Source organism: Onychostruthus taczanowskii, unplaced genomic scaffold (assembly GCF_017590055.1).
Source record: "Onychostruthus taczanowskii isolate IOZ18803 unplaced genomic scaffold, ASM1759005v1 scaffold131, whole genome shotgun sequence".
Lineage (NCBI taxonomy): Eukaryota > Metazoa > Chordata > Aves > Passeriformes > Passeridae > Onychostruthus > Onychostruthus taczanowskii.
Window position 1 is genome coordinate 319954 of NW_024498474.1, and position 22654 is coordinate 342607.

At 44.3% G+C, this 22654-nt stretch overlaps 1 protein-coding gene across 1 annotated transcript in view; it reads left to right on the forward strand.

Moving 5' to 3' along the window:
* The window catches only part of LOC121331958 (bifunctional heparan sulfate N-deacetylase/N-sulfotransferase 4), a 50774-nt gene that overhangs the window by 26310 nt on the left and 1810 nt on the right, over positions 1–22654 (forward strand). Inside the window, exons 4-11 of the mRNA XM_041396805.1 lie at positions 4065–4250; positions 5168–5296; positions 16074–16256; positions 17161–17257; positions 17359–17482; positions 18356–18530; positions 19417–19587; positions 20650–20759. Of these exons, the coding sequence (XP_041252739.1) occupies positions 4065–4250; positions 5168–5296; positions 16074–16256; positions 17161–17257; positions 17359–17482; positions 18356–18530; positions 19417–19587; positions 20650–20759 (1175 nt within the window). The remainder of the gene's footprint in view (positions 1–4064; positions 4251–5167; positions 5297–16073; positions 16257–17160; positions 17258–17358; positions 17483–18355; positions 18531–19416; positions 19588–20649; positions 20760–22654) is intronic.

Consider the following 22654-nt stretch of genomic DNA (forward strand, 5'->3'; position numbering starts at 1 on the left):
AACAGTACGTAGAAAATTTGCTTGATGTTATATGTGTTTTATTTGTTGTCCACTATCTTGATTTAATATTATATACAGGAGAACACAGCTTGATGCTGGTGCCATTTTCTCTTGCATTTCTCATTTATTGACCATATCTCCCCACCTCCTGTTTTGGCTGCACATAGAAGTAACACTTTGTGTCAGCTTCTGCCAGGAAAGCTGCAGTAATTATTTGGAAGTGTGATCACATTAATTCTTCACCTAATGCACTATTTCTTTGTTCACTTTTTTAAACATGGCTAAGGAGGTAACAGGGTTTTCAGGAAGGGAGAGCACATCATTATATACAAGAACAATACTCAAGGTTGCTGAAGATCCCAAATAACACCTACAAATTCTGTTTATTAAGACCTTTTGTCTCCTCTGGCTGGTAGATAAAAGCCTTGGCTCTGTTTCACATGGCTTTATCCACACATCCTAACAAGGCTCTGTAAAATGGGAGTTTACAATGGCAGCCTGCCTCACACGGCTCTGTCACAGCACACAGATAGAAATCAGCTATCTAAACAGCTCTTTACAAACAGAACTAATTGCTAATTAGGTATCTAATTGCCTTGATCTCTGTGCAGATATGGACACCTCTGTGCATCTGCCTTCAAGGATTCCTTTCCATGCACATTGCTTGGGAACCAGGACACTACCTTCACCCAGAGCCCTCTAAATTGTTCCATGCATCCCTGAGATATTTATCATTTCCACTGCCTACATGGTGAGAGGAAGTAACTCTTTCACATCTTGCAATAAATGCCATTGCCCCATTGCTCTGGATCTGGCAGGCAGCAGGGGAAGTTTTGCCTGGCAAAATCCTTATCCACGTGTACCTGAGTGATGGGCCCCACAGCTGCACCATCCATAGCCCCATTCCCAAAGTCCTCACTGCCAAATCTCTCATCAAGCACAAGACCCTCAGCCCTAGAGAAACAAGAGACAGAGATTTTAACTGTGCTGAACTAAGTCACAGGCTACCCAAAGCTTTGCTATCCCAATGTCATCCTATTTATGGAAATATGGATGGTGTGTTCCACAGCCTGCCTAAGGAAGTGGGAAATTACTATTAATTTGATTTTCAGTTGGGTTTGAGTTGATCTTGTTTTGTGGTTTGGGTTTTTTCTCTATCAGAGGATCCCAAAACCCTTTAAGGACACTAATGAACAAAATCTCGGATTGAATTTTACAAACTGATAATTCCTCAAGTATTATTCTCCTTCTTTATAGGCAATGCAATGGATACATAGAGGCAAAAAATTGCTCAAGGGGAAGTCTCTGATATATTCTACAAATAAAACAAACCAAGCTTTCCCTGCCATCAACGACAAGCTATTCCTCCTCCCCCTTGGTACATCCTTATCTGACAAAAGCAAGTAGAATGTATCTAATCCAAAGCCTGTAGCTCTTTATTCCATCCCCTGGTTTGTTTGCTCAGTGATTATCTTCTGTGCTCATTTGTGAGTACAGAGCCCAAAGCACAGCAGAGACGGGACAAAAAACTGTCACTGGCTGTACAAAGCAGCTGTGAGCTGACAGGAAGAAGAAACAAAGATGTAGAACTAAACAAATCAATTGAGAACCTGCCTAGCAGCACTCCTTGGCTCCCACCTCCTGCTCACAACCAACTGCAGATGCACATTAGCACTTCCTCTGCCTGCACCTCTTGAGCTGCTCAAGCCACAAGTACACCAGGAGCTTTTAATACACCAATTAAATCCCAACAATACGAGGGGCCAGTGACCACACAGCCAAGGCAAAGCATCTACGTGTGATGAAAAGAGCCTAATTTGTCCCTTTATTAATATCTGCACTTAGTGTGGGGAGGGAGAGATGCCTACTGGAGATTGCTTCTAAAAATGGGCTGTGAATAAGGGATAACATCATTCTGTGCAGCAGGATGAGATTTATTCTGCCTCATCTTATTTTCTTCTGAAATACTCATTTGCTGTATCACCTGCTATCAGGCAAAGCCAAAAGGCTGGGCAAACTTAGCTGAGGTTCTATTTAGCTTTTTCACCTAATAAAAGCCTTCCCATCTGCACCTTGAGTGACTGCATGCAAAGACCTACAGTAGACATAAAATTATTAAATTAAAAATTTGTGTTCTTATTTTCTCTGACAATAGCAAATCATACCTACATTCCAAACTAAACCAACAAGCACAAGTCTTGACATTAAAAAAAAAAAAAAAAAAATGTACACTTTCAATGTAAAAATCAGGAAATTGCTCCTTAGAATACACATGAAAAATGCTCAGTACAGGTATTTCTCATATCTTGACACACCAGTATACTCCTCCTTTAACACATGAGTTTTCACTCCCAAAGTAAGTTTAATAACAAAATGAGAGGAAAAGAAGAAAAGTGCAACAGAAAAGCACTAAAAGGGACACACAGTATTTAACCTCACTAGGTAAACTGCAAATAGAACTGCACAAAGAAAACACAATTATGTGATACTTGTTTCTTCTTAACTCTGTATTTGTGCGACGAGCCACGTAGTGAGCAGGTTTTATTCAGAGGCTAACTTGTGTTTTATGTTGAGAACTCCTGCAAAACTGCCTGATTTTATTTGTGAATGGCAGATCACCATTTCAGCATTCTGTTGCTATGGCAATTCCAGGATCAAACAGTCAGGAGATAAACAGGACCTTAGACATATTCATCCAGATCCCTACTTTGGGATAAGTCATCCAGAGCGTGTTCATTGTCAGCCCCAGCACACATCTGCCTTACATCTGTTTCTGTGTACTCCCTACCCCCATTTGGTGAAGGTTTGTACACAAAAGCTGAGACAGGATAGTCAGGTTAACAGTTTGACAGTCTGAGCATCACAGGCCTCCCAGGCATAGAAAAAATGGCCAGATTCAAAGAATTCTTTTGATACAGCTTTTTCTTTTTCACATGTTCATGGCAAAAAAAAAAAAAAAAAATAGAGAAGAGGGTGATTTACCATCTGTCATTATAGAGCTGTCCCTCATCCCACCCTTAAACTGACTCATGCCTCTCAAGTAGGTAACAGCATTAATAAACTGAAATTACATTTAGTTCTCAGTAAATTACAAAATAGATAGTTTGGGTTTCTCTTTTACAGGACCGGTCTGTAACTGGCAGTCTCCACTATAAGGAATGGATAATTTAAAGTGGTTGCATTATGTGATGTAGGAATGAGTGTTCCCTACAGATTTAACTTAATTTTTGCCAATGAATCAAAACCCTTTCTTTGTTAAGTACTTGAAGATGCCCAGCAGAGCTTGCTGTTCCTGGAATTAAAGTAATCAATGGATAATGTGGGCAAGAGGAAGGACAAAAAACCCCATAAAATAATCATCTCATATTTGAGCCATTTCCCTCTGCAGATCAGTTTTAGAGCAGTAGAAAAGAGCTGTTGTCTCCGGTAGTATTGGGAGCAAGATGAATTTGTGTCTTTGGAAGAGATTTGCAAGATAACCTGTAGATTATATGATGAACACGCATGTATTTCCATATAGAAATGGAGCTAAATATAAGTATTGATAAAATGTAAAAGTAGTCCAAACTATTTTTTGTTATACCCTAATACCATGGAAAAAAATAAGGAGGTTCAGAATATATGTGGAATATTTATTTACTAAACTGGGGAGGAATGTTTCTCCTATGCCAGAACTAGGAAACAAAATCCTATGTATGCCACTGCAACATTTTTTTCCATCTGTTTACTAGCTTAGTAAATAAGCAGCAGTGGTTCACTAGATTGTCTTCAAAAAGAACCAGACAGGTAGGATGCATATCCAAATATGTAACAGAACAAGAGGCAAATCTCTTCCCTGCAACAGCAGTGGAACATGATCCAGGAGGATCACTCCCCACTGCAGTCCCCCAAGTGTAATTCCAGTTCCCTCCACCTGCCCTCATTTCCACCTCGTGCTGCACTAGGTACAGCTCTGTCTAGGGACAGCAGCTTCTCCAGTGCCAGCGTGTGCAGCTTTGATGAACGACATGGGGGGGGGATTTTCTGTGTGTCCCTAACTTGTCCATCCCTGTGGTGGCCTGCAGGAGCACGGCATCCCCACGGGCATGGGCTACGCGGTGGCCCCGCACCACTCCGGCGTGTACCCGGTGCACGTGCAGCTCTACGAGGCCTGGAAGAAGGTGTGGCACATCCGTGTGACCAGCACAGAGGAGTACCCGCACCTGAAGCCTGCACGGTACAGACGGGGCTTCATCCACAATGGCATCATGGTACACTGCATTTCCATGTTCATAGCAATACTACTGCAGGGACCCCAGAGGGGCTGCTCTCACTGCAGGCCTCACCTCTGCCAGCATCCTTAAAATTCCCTGCGATCCAGCAGCTGTAAGGATGCCCCAAGAGGGCATTTAAAAGAAAGGAAAAAACAAGTCACACAGACTCAGGCGACTGCAGAAGTATTCCTCAGAAACTAAATGTGCTCCTGGCCCCATCGACTACCAGCCGAGTCATGGCTGCACTCTGTGAAATCATTAAACTGCCCAAGACCTCTGTTCCCTGCTCTGCTTCATCTTTATGCATGAAAGGATTAGAAATCCATCACCTGGGAAGGTGAACAGGTGGCAGTAATCTCCTCCAGCACTTGTGCAGGGCTGAAGTTGCAGCTCTGCTCCTGAAATTCCCAGAGGCAGGACTGGGACACCTGCCTGCCTCTTACACCCTGTGCACTTTGCCAGGGGAGAGAAGGCTCTTCCCAGGCACTTAGAAGTGCACAGAGGACAGGAAAACTTAGCAAGCCCTTTGGCCTGTCCTACCAGCCAGCTGCAAACCTCTAGGCTGGGTGTGCTAAAGTCAGCTGACAAATATTCCAGGGGATGCTTTCAAGTCCCAAACGCTGCTCTGAATATTGCCTGTGCATACCAAGTCCAACTTGTCATCCCCTAAACAAGGCAGAGGGAGTGTCTCAAAAGCAAATTCCTGCAGAGCCAAATTACTGCTGGAACAGACTCAAAATCAGCAGTGTTTTTACACATGTACCCAAATGCTCTATAAATGCAGGTTTTGGTTGTTGTTTTAACTGAATAAAAAAATATAAAATACTGAACTGAATTAAGGGAAACAAAAGTCCTTGCCCAGGCTGATTATGGCACTGCAATACCTGTGTAAGCTGCTGTTCCTCTGTTCCCAGGTGCTCCCTCGACAGACCTGTGGCCTTTTCACTCACACTATTTTTTACAAGGAATATCCTGGTGGTCCTCAGGAGCTGGACAAAAGTATCCGAGGAGGTGAACTGTTCCTCACCATTCTCCTGAACCCCGTAGGTGCCTTCTTTTGCTGTTGTTTGGGTGTGCTAACAGGGAGGAGGGAGGGAAGGAGATCAGGTTGGGAAATAAGAACCAGGACCACTTGCTCAGAGGTATCAATCAGTTTAAGAAAGGAGGAAAATGTCTTCTGCCACTTTCCAGCTACAACCACACGTCAACAATTTCCTGGGGAATACATTAATTCCAGCTCCTTATTGTTTCCCGGCCTGAAGCCAGGTCCCCCTGAGAGACATGTCTGCAGCTGAAACTAACCTGTGAGGGCAAAAAAACTGATCTTGTTAATTTTTTTTCTTTTTTCCATGAACCTGGCTCCTCAGGCACTCCTCACACAACTCAATGGAAACCCCAGGGCTCAGGCCTGATATCATTCCTCCATCACCAGCTCCTAAAAAAAGGTTTTGAGCCACTAAAAAACTGCCTGGTACCATTTAAGACAGGAGCCTAGAGGTGCAAGGAGCAAGGGAAAGAGCCAAAACCCCCCAAGAGAGCAATTATTTTTTCTTGACATTGTCCTCTCTCCTTCCCATTCCACCCAAACAAGCTGCACTAGGCACAAGATGAATGTCCCTTGTCTTGCCAGGTGGCCTCATTTTCAGTGAGTTTAAACTGCAGTACTCATTGACTCCTCTGCAGAGCTAAAGAAACTTCAGGTGGAGTTGACTCTCAAATCCAGATCACTTTTATTTAAAGACCTAAATATAGATTTTTGGTGTTATACAGTCAGATGCTGGTGAGTGAACATTTGGCTGGGTGAGTTGGTGTCCGAGTCAGGTTCAGTGGTGTTGAAGAAATGGAACATTTCTATCAGGAATTTTTCTACACCATACACATGACACCTCATTTGAGAATAAAACACATCCCTCTTCTTGATCCTGTCTCCCCATTACTTGCAGTCTCCTCAAGCTGGCTTTTCTTCCCATGCTTTCCTGAAGTGTAGCTCGGAATTCACACTGAGCTTTATCATGCTTGCATGAATACCTGTGCATTTCTCACTTACGTGAAGATTTCCTCAGGTCTGGGCAGTGCAGCAGCCTGCAGCAGAGCATGTAGAGCTCCTTACCCCACGAGCAATGCTTAGAACAGCCCAAATTCCTCAGCCAACCAGTGCCCCAATACCTTGAGAGTGCCCCAGATATTGGGGGTGGGATTTGAAAAAACTGCAATGATCAACCTTTGATTAAACAGTTTTTCAAGAGGTTTATAGAAACTCTGTCCCTTCCTCAGGTCGTGGTTAGCAATTTCAGCAAATGTATTACAAATATCTATTAAGCTCGAATACCAAAAATGTTTGTACTTCCATGAAGCAATACCACACAGATGGTTAAATTAGAAAGTGCCCAAGGGACACTGCATTGGAATAAAGTTTGCAGAGAGATTGTCATGGGGATCTTCTGATGGAATTTTTTTTTAAATGCCTTCTGCTGAATACTCCGTAGCTCAGAGAGATATTTTCACTTTCTAATTTATGAGTCCTAAAGATGAGTCATGTCTGGCAGTGATGATTTAATAGTAGGCAGAGGAGGGATAAATTCCACCAAGACAGACAGAAATCAAACCAACTTCCTTGGAGTTTTAATGAGGCTTGCAAGAATCCCAGGCAGACCTTTCCAGAACCCAGCTAAGGCTGCTCAAATCTGCAGTTTGGGCTACTTACTCTTTGCATAAACACTTCAAAGCAAAGCTCATTACAGTCAGTAGGGAAGGCTCAGCAAACAGGCTGGGCTTGAAATAAACGCAAACAGCCAAACTCTTTCAAAGGTATCAATCCAGCCCCCCTCTGAAGGGTTTCCTTCATTTGGAGGCTAAGAGAAATAACAAGGAGCTTCAGATGTATGTATAAATAAGAAATACAAATACGGTTTGGGGCAGAAAATGAAATATTATCTTCTTGGACTTCTGCTTTACTATTTGATACAAGTAAGAAAAATTTCAGTTTAAAGTTTCTTATCTCCCTTGCCAGACCAAAGCTGGATGTTCAATCAGGGTTAAGTTACAATCATCTTTGATGTTATTTACTGTGTGGTTTGACAAACATCAAAACCCAGTTAGTCACTAAATCTTAATTAGGACAGGCCTCCCAAAAGCTGTAGCATCAGCACTTGCACAGCAGCAGTGAAAAGAGAGCAGCAAAACCACCACACTCGCTGGAAAGAAGGGAAGAGGAAAAAATTACATCTAAAACTACAACCGACCAAAATGTAAAAAAAGCTTTACAAAACCGGTTTTGTGCCCAATCTAATTTTGATAGCAAAATAAAACTTGTCCCAACACTAGGATTCTTGTGATAGCATAAGTATCTCTGTTAAGTGTAGTTAGATCTTAAGGCAAGAAAACACATTAATACTCAAAAAATACATTGCTACTCATGATGTATCTTCAAAGACAGGAGTGCAATACCAAAGAGCATCAGACAAGGAAATCACCATGTCCTCAACAGGAATTTAACACTACCCAGCTATGTAAATATGGTAGAAAATCCTCTGGTTCTGATCAGCATTGTGAAAAAATATTTAGGCTTTCTGCAGGTGTGCAGCATTCCACAGCTCCAGCAGCAGAAGCAAAGTCAGCCTGAAACTCTAAAAATTTATTTTCTGTTTAAAACCATGTTGAACAGCATCACATCATTTTTCTCTCTTCCTAAACCTTCCCAATTCTTTACAACTTTTTTTGCAGTGCTTTGAGATGTCTTTTTAACATTTGCTTCGTTGGGTTATATAAGATGAAAAAAAGCTTATGGCATTTCAAAGGAGTTCAACATTTCAGTTATTTTCAGCCTTTTTAAAATTCTACCTCTCATTATTTGCTTAGCTTAATTGTGCTTTAGAATAACTTTTTCTTCTCACAGAACACGTTCTTAAAATCTCCCTTCCTCACTGTTTATTTCACCAGTGCTGTGCCACATTGGTTTCCTTTTAAACCTCTTCCCATCAACTCTCCAGGCACTTCTGGTTTTGCCACACTCCATAGAGAAACACGAGGTAACCAGCAGTAAAACCAGCCTGCTTTAAGGTGCCTGCTTTTTTTTTTGGAAAGGGAGTTTTGTGTGGAAGCTGTGCTATTTTCCCAAGCTCCCATCATCTGCTATCATGACCAAACACAGAGCAGGAGGTGGAGAGAGCAAATGGGATGAAGAGAGCAAATTCCTTGCTTTGCTTCCAAATGTAACCCAGGGAAATTCAGAATTAAAAGCAACCCATTTGTAACTAAGTCCCCAGAACCGAAATGCTTTTAGCAGCAGGAAAAAAAAAAAAGTTTCTCATAGGAAAAGTTAGAGAACTCCATTGGAGTTGAAGTTTTCAGGGAGATTTTCCACATCCAAATGTCAGGCTCAAAACTGAGTGGGTTCTCTGACCCTGCCCTTCACTCAGTCTCCGGGGAAGAGCCTGACACGTTTAATGCTTTTACAAACTGTTCTATTTATCACCTCTTGAGCATCCACAAGGTCTCCCACTATCTGTTTCATGGCTCCTTCCCTTTCCTCCCCTGCTCCACAGGCCATAAACAACAGCCATAAACATTTAACAACCAAGATAAGCTAATAAATACAGCCCTAAATATTATTGCCTCTACAAACAACAGCGAGAGAGTCATTTCTCCTAAAAAAAAACACCTCTTAAAACCAGAGAGATTTTTATTAAGCCAGCAAGTGACAGCACAAAGGTACCTCAGTCGAGCACTACAGCAAGAATGAGTGCATGGGGCTTTGAGGAGAAGCAGCAGCACCCATGAGCCTGGTTGAGCAGTCAGTGAATTGGATTTATTTGCCAATGTGATGCACATTTTCCCCTTACCTGTTCACCTTGAAAAGCTTTTGGATAACCCAAAATCCTGGCACCCCTCTCCTGCAGCACCCTTCCTACTCTTCCTTTCTCTCCTTGTTACACAGGAACTCACCCGGGCTGACCCTTCCTTTCCCCTTCCTCTCACAGGGTGTTTTTACTCTTTCTCCCACTGACTCCTTTCCATAGTTCCACCATAAAAATGGGCACAAGTCTTTTTTTTTTCTGCCTATTTTTATACATCTATAACCCTGCCTACTCTAGATTTACACCTGCCTCACCACACAGGATCTAGAGTCAGGCATACCCCGCATGGCATTTGGCCCAGAAAGTCACCAAAGTATCACATATTTGCAACTGACAGATCAGGTTAAAAATGGAAAAGCAGCAGGAAAAGGGAGAAGTTAAACACTTCTTCAGGCTTCTCTTCCCACTTCAATCAAACAGCCCTAAGAAGCTTTAACCAGAGGTGAAACGTGGCAGATGAATTTCAGGAAGATTAGCTTTTCTTTGCAGGAATTTGGTTGTCGAGAGCGAAATCAGACCTGTGATTGAAAGGTAACTTTGAACTCCCCTCAGCAGAAGCTACAGGCAGCCCATAATAATGTACATTATTATTCCAACTCCCTGGGAAGTGGCATGGGACGCTTTTAATTCTGAGGGCCACTTAAAGGCATTTCCATTTTTAAACTCTCACCGTGACTAAAGGGCTCTTGCTCATTTCCAGCCTGTTACATCTGCATTCTCCACGTCCCGCATGTGCCACACTTGGCAGATTTTGTTCTTGTTCCCTGCTCTCTCTCCTCACAGAGACAGAGGAGAATCACACGTTATTGCTCTGCCATATTAAAAGTAAATGCTGAGAGGGGTTAATTTATACCTTCCACAAGAGATTTGGGAATGTTATTATGGAACATCTTGAGTGTTGGGAATGTTTTTCTTTTTATTTGCTTTGTTTCTCTGAGCATAGTGATAGAAAGAATAAAAAATAACCTTGGGCATTGTAGGAAGCGTGCTGCAACCCAAAAGTAATTCACAGCACAGTTTGAGCATCTCGGCACATTCTGGGGACAGGAAAAAGCAGGCAGGAAACCTCCCAATAAAAATTGTCAATATTTGTGGAGCTGCAGTTACCAGGGTGCAGCCCACAGGGACAGACACGTCCCTCTCCAACCTGAAGAGAGGGAAAGGTTGATTCCACCAAATTAAAAGGGAGTTTTGTTAACAAGTTACAGCAGAATTTAACTTAATGGTCATAAACACACAAATCAACCCTGACCTTCCTCGTGTTCCTGAATCTTTTTCCCCCCTTGGTAAATCATTATTTTTTCCCCTCATCCCACACGGCTGCACAGAGCTACTACAGGGAAATATTATCCCATGGAAACTCAAGCCTTCAGCAGCATATTTAGAAACTAATTAGCCTGAAACCCAGAGCATGAGGAAAACATTTCAAGGACAGCACATCTCCTTTCCTTCTTTCTGACATTTTCCTGCTTTATGAAAGCTGCTGCTCCACTCCACATGTTTTGATATTTTACCAGAAATCCTTCCCAGCAAGCTGGGTGATGGCAGAAATAGCAGTAAACAACTGCCTGTCAGCAAGGGGCTACTGGGGAAAGAGGGACAGAACCTGCTACCTTCATGCACACACCATGCAATCATTTATTCAGGTGTCAGGAGCAAGGCTTCCAGGAGAAAATCAGCTGACTCAGAACACTGATTATTGAAAATGAATCCTTAATAGAAGTAAATGGCCAAGAACTAAACTTCCTGGCTGTGTTGGCCATTCAAAATTAATTGGAAAGTGGCTGATTTGAGAATATTATATCCTCCAGTGAACTGAAAATGCTGCCTTTTTTTTTTTTTTCTCTGAAACCAAGAGTGGAGAATTAAATTAACTCTGAGGTTTGTTCGCTCAGAGTAGACCACCAAACTGGATTAATTAATCATCATTTATGAACACTCTATAACCCAGAGCAGGCAGAAATGTGCTAAGATAGCAACATGACAGTAGAACTGTTATAAAAACAAATTATAAATTTCCTGCATCCCCAACCTATAGCAACTTTCCAGGCATTTCTTTGCATTTCAGAACAAAATATCCTGGTGAAAATTCTTAGTGTCTATAGGAATGCTTAGAATAAGCAGATGGATTTACACTTGTTCCGTAACTTGGTGTGCTGGGCAGGGTCCTGGGCATGCCCAGTTCCATAGGGAATGCCAAGACTGCCTTTCCTTCCTCCACCTGGAGATGACAGAGCGTCATGTCAAGGGTAAAAGACCTAATTCTAACTGTGCTTGGGATGATGGGCTGAAGCACATCTCAATTTACCACATCTCTAAGGAGAAATGGCAGAGAAACTGTCATTTATGGGCACTTATCCAAACTCACCATCATTTGGGCTTCTTTTTGCCTGCATGTCCCTTGTCCTCCACAGCTCGTGTTCAGCTTGACCTAAACCAACAGTACCCCAAACCACTGCAATCTGCTTCATTTCCTTAATTTCAACTTGGGTTTGTTCTCAAGTCTGAACTGAGTAGATTTCTTTCTTTTTTTTAAGAGAGAGTTTATAGTCTAAGGAAGTCTTTTCAGTGAGAAAAAACAGATGGCAAGAAAACAAATTCCTGTATCATGAATTTCACCAGAAAATGGAAATAACAAGAGAATTGAATTGCTGTAGATTTCTGCAAAGGCTTGCTGGGGCCCACACATGTAAGTGGCAGCAGCGCATTTGGGCAGAATTCATTCAGCTCTGGCCACAATTAGCTGTGCTGCTGATGACTTACACAAGTGTGACAGATGAAAAGCCATAAAACATCCATTCAGATCTTCCACCCTCACGCAGCTACGCACCAATTGCACAAATTCATCAGAAGAGCAGGTTTTTTTTTCACAGCCTCTCAACGCATGTGCTGAGAGGAAAAAAAAAACCACAATTTTTTCTACTTGCAGGCTTTGAAAAAAAAAAAATATATTTACCTAATATATATAACTAATGGATTAGAACCTCCCACCCAGTTTTCTTCATCTGGGACCCCACGCACCTTGTGGTGTCACAAACGTGTATGACCAGGGGAGCAGTGGCTGTGGTGGAATGTGCTCATGATTTAGCCTTTACTTTAGAAGGAAAACTTGGAGAGATAACAGAAAAAAAATAAAATATCAAACCTAGCAACTGTATTCTCAGAGGGAAAGGAACAAGGCACAGGATTGTTCTGTCAATACTAAGGAATTCATTTAATCCTGCCAGCTAAACAATGGAAAAGCAGAAAGCGTTCCTGGGTAAATGAGAACCAATTTTGCTCTTCCAATAGGGAATTTTAAAACAACATAGAGGCTCTACAGCATTTGTACAGCTGTCCCATGGCCACTTCCCACCACTGATGGACAGCAGCTTCCACTCCCATCCTGGGAGCACTCGGGGTGGAGAGCAGACACAGTAATGAACATGGGCACAGGAAATAAAATGCCATTCAATGGTTTTTTTTCCTCTTCAATCAAAGACAAAAATGTTTCTGTCCAAACACTGACTTTGTTGCTTTCTTTAGAGACATTATATTTGGAAAATATTTGATTATCCTGTCAAGAGCATTAAAGTGTAAACAGATGTGCAGAGTGGAAAGAGAGCAAAAGTTAAAAAAAAAAAAGTGCGATTTTCAGGCATATAAATGATTTCACTTCAGCAGCAGAAGGGTCATGAATATGAATAGCGCTGAATTCCAGAGCAGCCATTTGTCACTATTAAAATTAGTGCTTTGTCAACACAAAAATCTCCCTCCCAGCTTCCCCCTAGCCCCCAGGCAGCTGTACCAGGGGATGCATTATCCCGCTCTGGCCCAGGAGGGACCAGGCTGTCATCCACAGCTGTGCTGGGACAGGGATGAGCTGTCCCAGACTGAGGGGCTGTGCCCCGGGGATGAGCCCACCTGGCAGCTCTGCCTTCCTCTGCTCTGCCATCCCACTGACACGGCCAGAAATCCAGGGGGCTGCCCTCCACATCCCCTTCGGAGCCCCTGCTGCTTGTGAGCGCGATGGAAAAGCAGAAATCGTTTGGGTGGGACAGGAACCGAGCAAAAAATGCACCTCCACAGCAAGAACACCATGGCTCTGCTATGCAAGGCCGAGCTACACCCCTTGCATCAATTCCTCCCTTCTGGCAAATCTTCTTAAAAAAGCTGCTAAAGGCACAGTAAATGTGCCTTTCCTCCCAGAACAGCAGAATTCCCACATGACACCCAGCTCTGGCTCCTGGGCTTTCCAGCAACGGGCCAAGCAGCAGGAGGAAAGGACCTAGAAGGGAGCATTGATCCTGTTTAATTGTGGAATGGCTGAGAGAATGAGGGGGAATGCATTTAAAGCTAAGTTTGCTAATGGATTTATTTCATTGCAAGTGCTTGATCGATGGATAGGGAGAGTTTCAGATATCAACAGAAAGCAATCAGCCAATATTTTATTCCCAACACTAGACTGCCATCCTTGAGATGGTGTTGCACTTCAGCTGTGCCCTCCAGAGGCAGGTGGCTAATTTTTGTCCCAAAACAAGTGCTTTTAGCTAAATCTGTGCTAAGTTTGGCAGTTAGAGAAGGAAAAAAGCTCTTTATTCTGCATCAATAGGGCTGTGCACCCAGAGCAAGCACACAAATTCTGAGTACAGAATGCAGTTTCAGGCACTGGTTTATATTCAAATAACTTTTTTTAAAAGCCCTTTGTTTCTCTCTAGTAACTACTGTAAACTCCGAGTACAGAATGCAGTTTCAAGGCCCTGGCTTATATTCAAATAACTTTTTTTAAAAACCCTTTGTTTCTCTCTAGTAACTACTGTAGGTTTCATTTTTTACAACACACAAGCCTGCATATACAAACATTCCATACAGAGAAAACACCGTATCCAAATTCTAGATCTAAGTGATGTGAAATAGCCCTAGAAACAAAAACCAGACAGTGAAATGGTGTGATGGTCCTGCCATTAGTGTGCAAACAATCTGATATCAGCCATGCTCTAAACACACTTAAAATCCATCACCTTTATCCCCAGTGATCTGGAGGTAGATAGCAAAGAATTAAATCCCATTTTACTCTGTGAATAATGCATCATATCTGGGGCTTTTTCACTTCCAAAAAGACCAACAGAGCAAAAGAAGTCAAAAGAGATGTCCAAGATCTTTTGACTCCATGAAGAGTGATAACAGGCTCTTTTAAATTGGTTTGCAGCATAATGAACCTCGTAGAATAAGCTAATACTCATCTCCTACAAGTACATTTTAACATTAAAAACAATCTCATCCATTTTCAAGCTTAAACAAAGCACAAAGATCACACAGATTTACTTGCATACTTCATTTGGTGCAATAACATTAAATGTCATTGGCAGACCCTTTAGCACTCAAACAAATGCTCCAGAAACAAGGTGATATTCTCCAGCAGCATCTCCTACAAGTGTTTTCATTTTCATCACTTTAAAACAGTTTGCAGGAAGAGCTTTTCACATTTGCAGGAGTTGAACTAGCAAGGATTTGTTTGTGTTGGCTGGGGTTTATTTTGTGAGGAGAGCATGATTTATTACCCTCCTTATAGTTTCTGGGGTAGTACACAGAGACACGCACCAAGTTCAGGGTAATTTTAAGACTTACTCTGTTTATGTCAAATACTCAGGGTCATAAAACACACGGGGAACTGGAATCCACCAAATCAATCCACAGAAAAAAAAAAACCAACTTGCACAGCTTCCAATCTTGCTTAGCCGAGGCCCAGAGCAGAATATAAGGGAAGAATAAATTACCTTTTGTGGCATAAAGTGTGCAGAATGCAAGCCCACTGCACAAGGGCCACGAGGGACACATTCTCCTAAGCTCCATCTGTCTCCCCCTTGGAGGAGGGCTAAAAGCCTTGTTAATAATTTAGCACTAATTAAACTAATGGACACGTTTTCGAGCACTGGGGGCTGTGGTTAAAGAAGCAGCACCTTGGCACAGCAGGAGGGTGAGAGTGGGAAGCTGGTGGCTTCCTGTGCTAAGGACAAGCCTGGGACAACAGGGCAGGAGCCTGCAGGAGGGAAAGCTTTCTCTGCAGGTGGATCACTGCTGAAAACCTTCCTGAGCCACACACAGAGGTATTTTAGAGCGTATCTCCAGCATGGCTGACCCACACCCCAGGCTCCAAAGGAGTGCTGACTAAACACTGTCCCCCAAGGCTGGGTTGGGCAAGGCTTCAACTCAAACCACATCCAGCAGCCCTACAGCACATCAAATCAATTCATTTTGAATTTAAAAACTCAAAATTCACTGACCTGAACATGACTCCTGTAGCAGCCTTCAAAGAAGGAAGGTGCAATACTCTCCAAAAACCTCTCCCCTACAATCTTGCACAGCTTTGCAATCTCCTCCCCATTTGTAATCATTTGAAGCCAGGCTTACCTGGACACAATTATCTCTGGGAACCAGGTGTCCTCACTGTTGATAGATAATTTATTCAGGATGAGGTGCTTCAGTCCCCCAAATCTGCCTGCAGCTGTAATCCAGTTTCACTATCAGTCCATCCCGGCTCAGGCCACTGCACTGACTAAAACAGCCAAGTGACAACATTCAGCTTGGTGCCATCTTCATAAAAGTAAATAATGACAATCTACAGGTAAAGCAGCCACAAAACTGAGTTTAATCACCTCATGGAAAGAAAATGCTGGGAAATACATTTGTCACATTGTTCTTACAAACTCTCTTTATCCCTCTGAAATAAATCAAGAGATCTACAAGGCAGTGGCCACGTAAAGGCAGATAAAAAGACAGAAGTTATATCGGCTTTAAGGAGAAAATAAAGACAGAGATACTTAGCTGAGATACCATCCTTCACAAAGCCTGGGAGCGTTTCTGTGTCAGAATTTATTCCCCTACTCACAGCCAGGCTATTCTAGGCAAAGCAGCCAGCACCGGGGGGAGACAGCAAACTGGATTTTTGGTGTGCCATGCCTGAGAGGCTCCTCTTGCCCCCCAGATCAGCATCTTCATGACCCACCTGTCCAACTACGGGAACGACCGCCTGGGCCTCTACACCTTTGCCAACCTTGCCAGCTTTGTCAAGAGCTGCACAAACCTGAGGCTGCAGACGCTGCCCCCCGTGCAGCTGGCTCAGAAGTACTTCCAGCTCTTCCCCGAGCAGACAGACCCCCTCTGGCAGGTAAAGTCACCTCCTCTTCCTCCTCCAGCTGCAACGTGCTCATTGGAACGAGCATCTTTTCCTCTAAAAAGCCTTTTTTGAGCATGGGAATGTGAGCTCAAGGCTGTAATTGAATGGTTACACGCACCTGCCTCTTCTCTTCACTGGAATACCATGGGCCACGCTGAGCTTGTGGCTAAAATCCAGGGGGGCACCAAGGAAACCTGTGCAGTTACTTAGGGCTTACACTGGTAGAAAATTTCCCCTATTATTTTTGGCCGAGCCACAAAGGAAGTATAAATCTATAATATTTCCAAGTACAAATCTATAATATTTCCACTGGGCTGCAGCAATCCGTTCAGTTGATGATTTTCTCTGTCACATTTTGTTAATTTGATTCACCAGCAAAGTGTATGCTCTGTTACCTATGCAAAAGCAGCATCTGTGTGATAACTGCTTTGAAGAGCAGCCAGTCCCAACCTCTTCTGCGGGGCCTTTTGTTCGCAGGTTTTTATTTTGCATTCATAGGTAGTAGAAAGATAAGGAGATGAATAATATCCCACATTTCTATTTTGTCCTTTCCTTTTGCATTCTCACGTAAATTAAAATTGGCACTAAGCCCCATGCATCCGAAACCATCCTGACAGCTCAGAAAGTAATGCCTCCAAGCTATTCAGGGGCTTCCATTTGAACCTCAAATGGAAACGTGATTAAATCAATGTTCCAATCTTTCTTTTCCCCCCCCCCCCTTCTTTTCCTTTTCTGTTAATGACTGAACCTTGTCCTCACTCACTCAAAACCGTTGTATGCACACTGTGGGATTTTGCTGCTCGGTGTAGGGCTCTGGCATTAGTGCTTAACACTGAGACCCTGCAAAGGTTTGGGATGCCCCACGTGCTGGCCACAACCACCTTTTGTCCTTCAGAACCCGTGTGACGATAAGAGACACAGGGATATTTGGTCCAGAGACAAAACTTGCAACCACCTGCCCAAATTCCTGGTGATAGGACCCCAGAAAACAGGTAAGGAGCACAAGGGGAGCTTTTTAAAAGTTTCTGCAAAGTCAAAGGTGCTTTTTAAATTTTTTAATATTTCCTAATGGCATCTCTTTGTGTTGTCATAGGAACGACAGCCCTTTATTTATTCCTTCTGATGCATCCTTCCATTATCAGCAATCTCCCCAGTCCAAAAACATTTGAGGAAGTTCAATTCTTCAACGGCAACAACTACCACAAGGGAATTGACTGGTAAGAAGAATGACAAAAATGAGGTGTTCATTCTTAATCCATGGAAAATCACAGTGGAGCAATTCCAGGAGTGGGTGTGGCATTTCCTTAATTACTGGATGAATTCGTTATGCTGGGAATTATCAGATGGAAAGAGAATCTAATTGGTAGTGATGGGACATTTAATCAAGCCCCTAATTTTGTTTAGACATTACAGTAAGAATTTTCTGAGTTTTCACACAAATGAGTGCAAGAGGCAGTTCTGTCATGAGTTCTGTCTTCATGCTGAATAACATCTCTGTCATGTCATAGCTGTAGCTTCACTGACACACACTCTGTTCCTTCCAAAGTGGCTTTTCATGAAGTAATGTTCCATTTATCTCTTCACGAGGATCCATCCAATCAATTTTAAATGGAAAAGACCATTCAAAGCCAAAATTCAAATCTTGCATTCTGAAAGCGTCCAAAGGCAAAGATATGTCAGCTCCAAAATGAAGTGCTTCAACAATGTTAAAATTAAACAGTTTGACATTTAAATGTTGACATTAAATGTTGACATTTTGAAGCTTTTCCCATTTTTTTCTGCAGCTAAAACTGAACTCACTCCAAACTGGTGAAAGATATCCCTTTGACACTGAAGTTATTAGCAAAAATCCCATCCATCACAGAAAAACCTAATTACCAGACTTCATGAGGGCTTTAGCTATTACCAGCACCACCTAACAGCCAAGATGCATTCCCATTACTCCAGTCTGGGCTGAGCTGAAAAATTCAATTTTGCTTCTTGAGAATTACGTCTGAAAATTCACCTTCTCACCCACCATGAAATGGGAAGCGCGGGGCCATGACCCTGTTGTGCTGCTGCTCATTCTCACGAGTCTCTTCCCCTCCAAGGTACATGGAATTCTTCCCCACCCCTTCCAACGCCAGCACCGACCTCCTCTTTGAGAAAAGTGCCAACTATTTCCACTCTGAGGAAGCTCCCAGGAGAGCTGCTTCCCTCATCCCCAAGGCCAAGATCATCACCATCCTCATCGACCCGTCCGACCGCGCCTACTCCTGGTACCAGGTAGGGAATTCTTTGCCCTGGGGAATGCACAGTGGAGCCGGTGGCTGGGGATGATGGCTGGCATCGCTGGGAATCCGTGTCCTTGAGCAAGTAATGGGGATAATGGCACAGCCTTGGCAGCCCGTGGAAGCAGGAGGGTGCTGGATGCCAGCTTTTGCAGTTGGCACCCGCGACACCGGTGTCAGGAATGATGAAAGTTCCCAGCACAGAGCTGCCACCAGCTGGAAGCAAACAGTTCAATCTCAATTACAGCTGGCAGGGCAGAGAGGGAGAGCAGCGCTCCGTGCCCTGGGAGGTGCACAGGGAAGAGGAGCGTGGCCCAGCCAGGGAATCAGAGCTCTTGATGCTGAGGGTCTGGCCCCACTTCTCTTCCCCCAGCGTGTAAGCTCATCAGCAGTGTGCAGCGGTGCACAGATGGACCCAGTGTCTCCTGGAGTTTCCAAGGAGGTAAAAAGAGCTGTGACTGGAGCCACTGGCTTTTTTTCTCTCCTTGGAAACAAAAGCAAGCCTGTTGTTTTCCCCAGGATGCTCTTCCTTGCCTTTTACTGAGCCCACACCCTTCCATAACAAACCCTGCACTATTTAAAAATTCTATTTTTAGGGAAATGTATACGCATGCTTGTGAAAAAATGGAAACATAAAGGAAACACTAAATTCAGTGTTAAAATAGACTGAGGTTAATAATGCTGGAATAGCATGAAATGCATCATTTCTGATCCTGCCAGGCAGTTCTGCAAGCAGCAGAGCACGGCCGGGGGCTGCAGCCTGCACCCGGCTGTATCTCACTGCCACCTTCCCAGCTGCCAAGGCAAAGCAGCAAAGCGGCCACTGCGAAGATTTCAGCCCGCAGCATCCCTGTGCCACGTGTTTCCCTGTCTCCCCGCAGCACCAGCGCTCCCACGAGGATCCCGCTGCCCTGAGGTTCAGCTTTTTCCAGGTGATCACCGGCGGGCCCCGGGCGCCGCCGGAGCTGCGGGCGCTGCAGCGGCGCTGCCTGAGCCCCGGCTGGTACGCGCTGCACATCCACAGGTGGCTCTCGCACTTCCCGCCCTCCCAGGTAAGAACCTGCCCAGCTCACCCAGCCCTGGCACTGCCCAAAGCGCTCCCGAGGCTCCTGCGGCCCGGCTGCAGCGCCAGATGTTGTGGGAAGGGCGGGAAAATTCATTTAGGAAATGGCAGAGACTGCCCTGGGTGGGACAGAGTGCTGCTGAAAGGAGGCAGAGCTGAGCTTTGTCAGGGACCTGGGGGAAAAAAAAATAACAAACAAACAACAAAAAGAACTAGAAGCTCTGCCTTCTTGCAAGCCTCGTTTTTCTTTTTACATAGCCTCAGCTGTACTATAGAGAAGAGAAGCAGGTCAATCCCGTTTCCAGGAGAAGGGAGAAAATCTCAGCCATTTACTTCCTTCTTTCCTCTCCAGCCTTTCTATTCTCATAAATGGGGAGAGAATCCTCCCAGAGATGTTGAGGTGGCAGCGAGGGCAGCATCAGGTCAATCCCATTTCCAGGAGAAGGGAGAAAATCTCAGTTAGTCATTTACTTCCTTCTTTCCTCTCTGGCCTTTCTATTCTCATGAATGGGGAGAGAATCCTCCCAGAGATGTTGAGGTGGCAGCGAGGGCAGCATTGCCCTGGGAGCAAGCAGGCCACGTCTCCTCCTTGCCCACCTCATCCCAACTTATTCCTCCAAAGGAGAGGGGCATGTCCTGGCAAACTCTGAGCATGCCCTGTTCCCTGGGCTGCTCCTCTGCCCTCACCTGGAGCTGCTGCCTTCTCCCCTCATAATTTCCCACAGACACATCACAAACCTCAGCAATGTTTTGCATCCTTTCCTCATCTCTTCTTCTCAGAATTGTCTGAGTGTCAGGTTTGGCTTGGGAGGTTTATCTCCTGCATTTGAACAAGGTGCACACGCAGAGTTACGAGGTGCCCACCTATGTAATTCCAACTCAATAAAGTGAAAAGCAAACCTAAAAAGGAGCTCATCCACGTGAATGCTTTTAGCACTGAACAAAGTCATTTAAAGCTAGTTTAAATCCAGGTTGTCACAGAAGTGAAGTAATGCCATTTTTTTGTCAATCTTAGCCCTGTTTCCAATCATTGCCATATTTACCCCTGCAGTTGCTCATTATTGATGGACAGCAGCTGAGAAGTGACCCTGCCACTGTGATGGATGAAGTGCAGAAGTTTCTGGGAGTCTCTCCTCACTACAATTACTCCGAAGCCCTAACGTGAGTGTATTCCTTTTCTCATCTGCTCTGTGGGATCCCAGGGTACATCCCCTCCCACCAGGATCCCTTCATTATTAACTACAAAGACATCAGGACAACAATAACTTTGAGAAGCTTGGGGTTCTCTTCCATGAGTCTCCAGGAGATGAAGCCTGGGTGTCAGGTGTGGGAAGCTTGGATTTCTCATTCCAAAGGAGCCTGATGGCAGAGGCTGGGTGAGAAGCACTCGTTCCCTAATCCCATTTTCCTGTCTGGATTTCCACACATGGCTGAGACTCCTGCAGGGGTGGGAGTGAGCTGAATTCCCCTCTTAGTCCAGCAGAAAATTGTAAGAAGCTTTTGCCCTGAGCCTCCCTGTGCGAGGAGCATCACCTCCTTACAGCCCCAGCCCTGGGATATCCATGAGCTGGGAAGCCTGGCACTGCTTTTCCAAGCCCTGAGCCAGCACATGGAGTGGGAAGCAGCAAAGCCTCTGCTTCACCTTCCCTGCAGGCTGGTCCTGAGGGAAACACAACCACAGACTTTGCAGCTGCCCCACACTGCTCCTCTCTGCTTGCAATTACCATTTCATGTTTCCTCCCTGGCAGGGTTTAGCTTATTTTTATCATAGTTTCAATGGAAGACTTCAGTGCTTAAGGAAGTTGCTCTGCCAAAACCTTTTTCTGGAGGAAGAAGTTTGGATTTCAGAAGGCAATTTTTTAAGTCACTGGTTTCCAAAGAGGATGGAGGGGAGGAGGAGTCTGATCACAGAGCTGAGCTATTGATGTTTGAACAACTCACAACTGCACATCTGCAGTGCCTTCTGCTGGGTTTTAAAAATCCACACCCACAGACATACATCTTCCTTGCTGGAACTAAATTAAAGTCAGTGGAGTCGCACAGCAGGAAGAAATTTGGCCTCTCCTACTGGTTTGGGCAGGAAAAATGGATTGTAAACAGATCCATAAAATTATGCGCTCCCTGTTTAGAGGCATCAAGAATGCAAATGTGCTGTGGAAGCACACACTCCTGCACGGATTTGGGATGGAAGGGGAAAATGCATTAAAGTGTGTGGCTGCTTTCTGGCAGGGCTTGTCAAAGGGGAAAAGATTGCACAGGATGGTTCCTAGTCATTACTGCCTAACAACTGCTCACCACACATTCTTAAAGGTGTCAGGAAGCAGCCTAAGGACCCAGTCCTGTGAACAGCACTGAGCAACAAGTCCATCACCCGGAGTCAGTGTGTGGAAGTCTTGCAGGAGAGTAAAATCAGCCCAGGCAGAAGGGAGCCATGGCAGGGGAGCAGAGGGGACACAGAGGCAGGGCTCAAGAAAAACACCAGATGAGAGAAAACACACCAGAGGAGGGTGCTGAGGAAAGCCTTCTGCCTTGGAGGGCTGCTACGTTCTGTCAGAGAGTGGGAGAAAGATCCTCACGGTGGCTTTGCTTGGCTCTGCATTCCCTGCCTCTGGCATCAGGTACTGCCTTCCCAAAAACCCTGCCTCTGCCCCAGGCTTACTCTGCAGGGAAGGGAAGACAAGCAGGCCTCCAAGGATTTCTGCTGACAGCTCTAAAATGCTCCCCTGTAGCTCTAGCCTTAGGGCTATCACTGTTTTTAAATAAATACCTCCACTGTGCCCAATTACGTTTGCAGAAGCCCCGAGAGCTCTGTGATTTCTGAACGCAGAGGGTTGAATTCAGCCCAAACTGCCTCACCCTCTTTTCCCCTTCCCAAATTTGCACATCCTTTTCATAATGTTCAGTAAGCTCCTTCTGAGGCAGAAGGATTGTTTGGGGCATAGTTTTGCAGTTCCCCTTTTACCCAGCACACGATGCTGCTGCTCCTCTTGGGAAATTAATGCAAGGCAGCTAAAGTGCTTCACCATGCAAGGAGCAGATGGGAAAGGCCAAAGCAG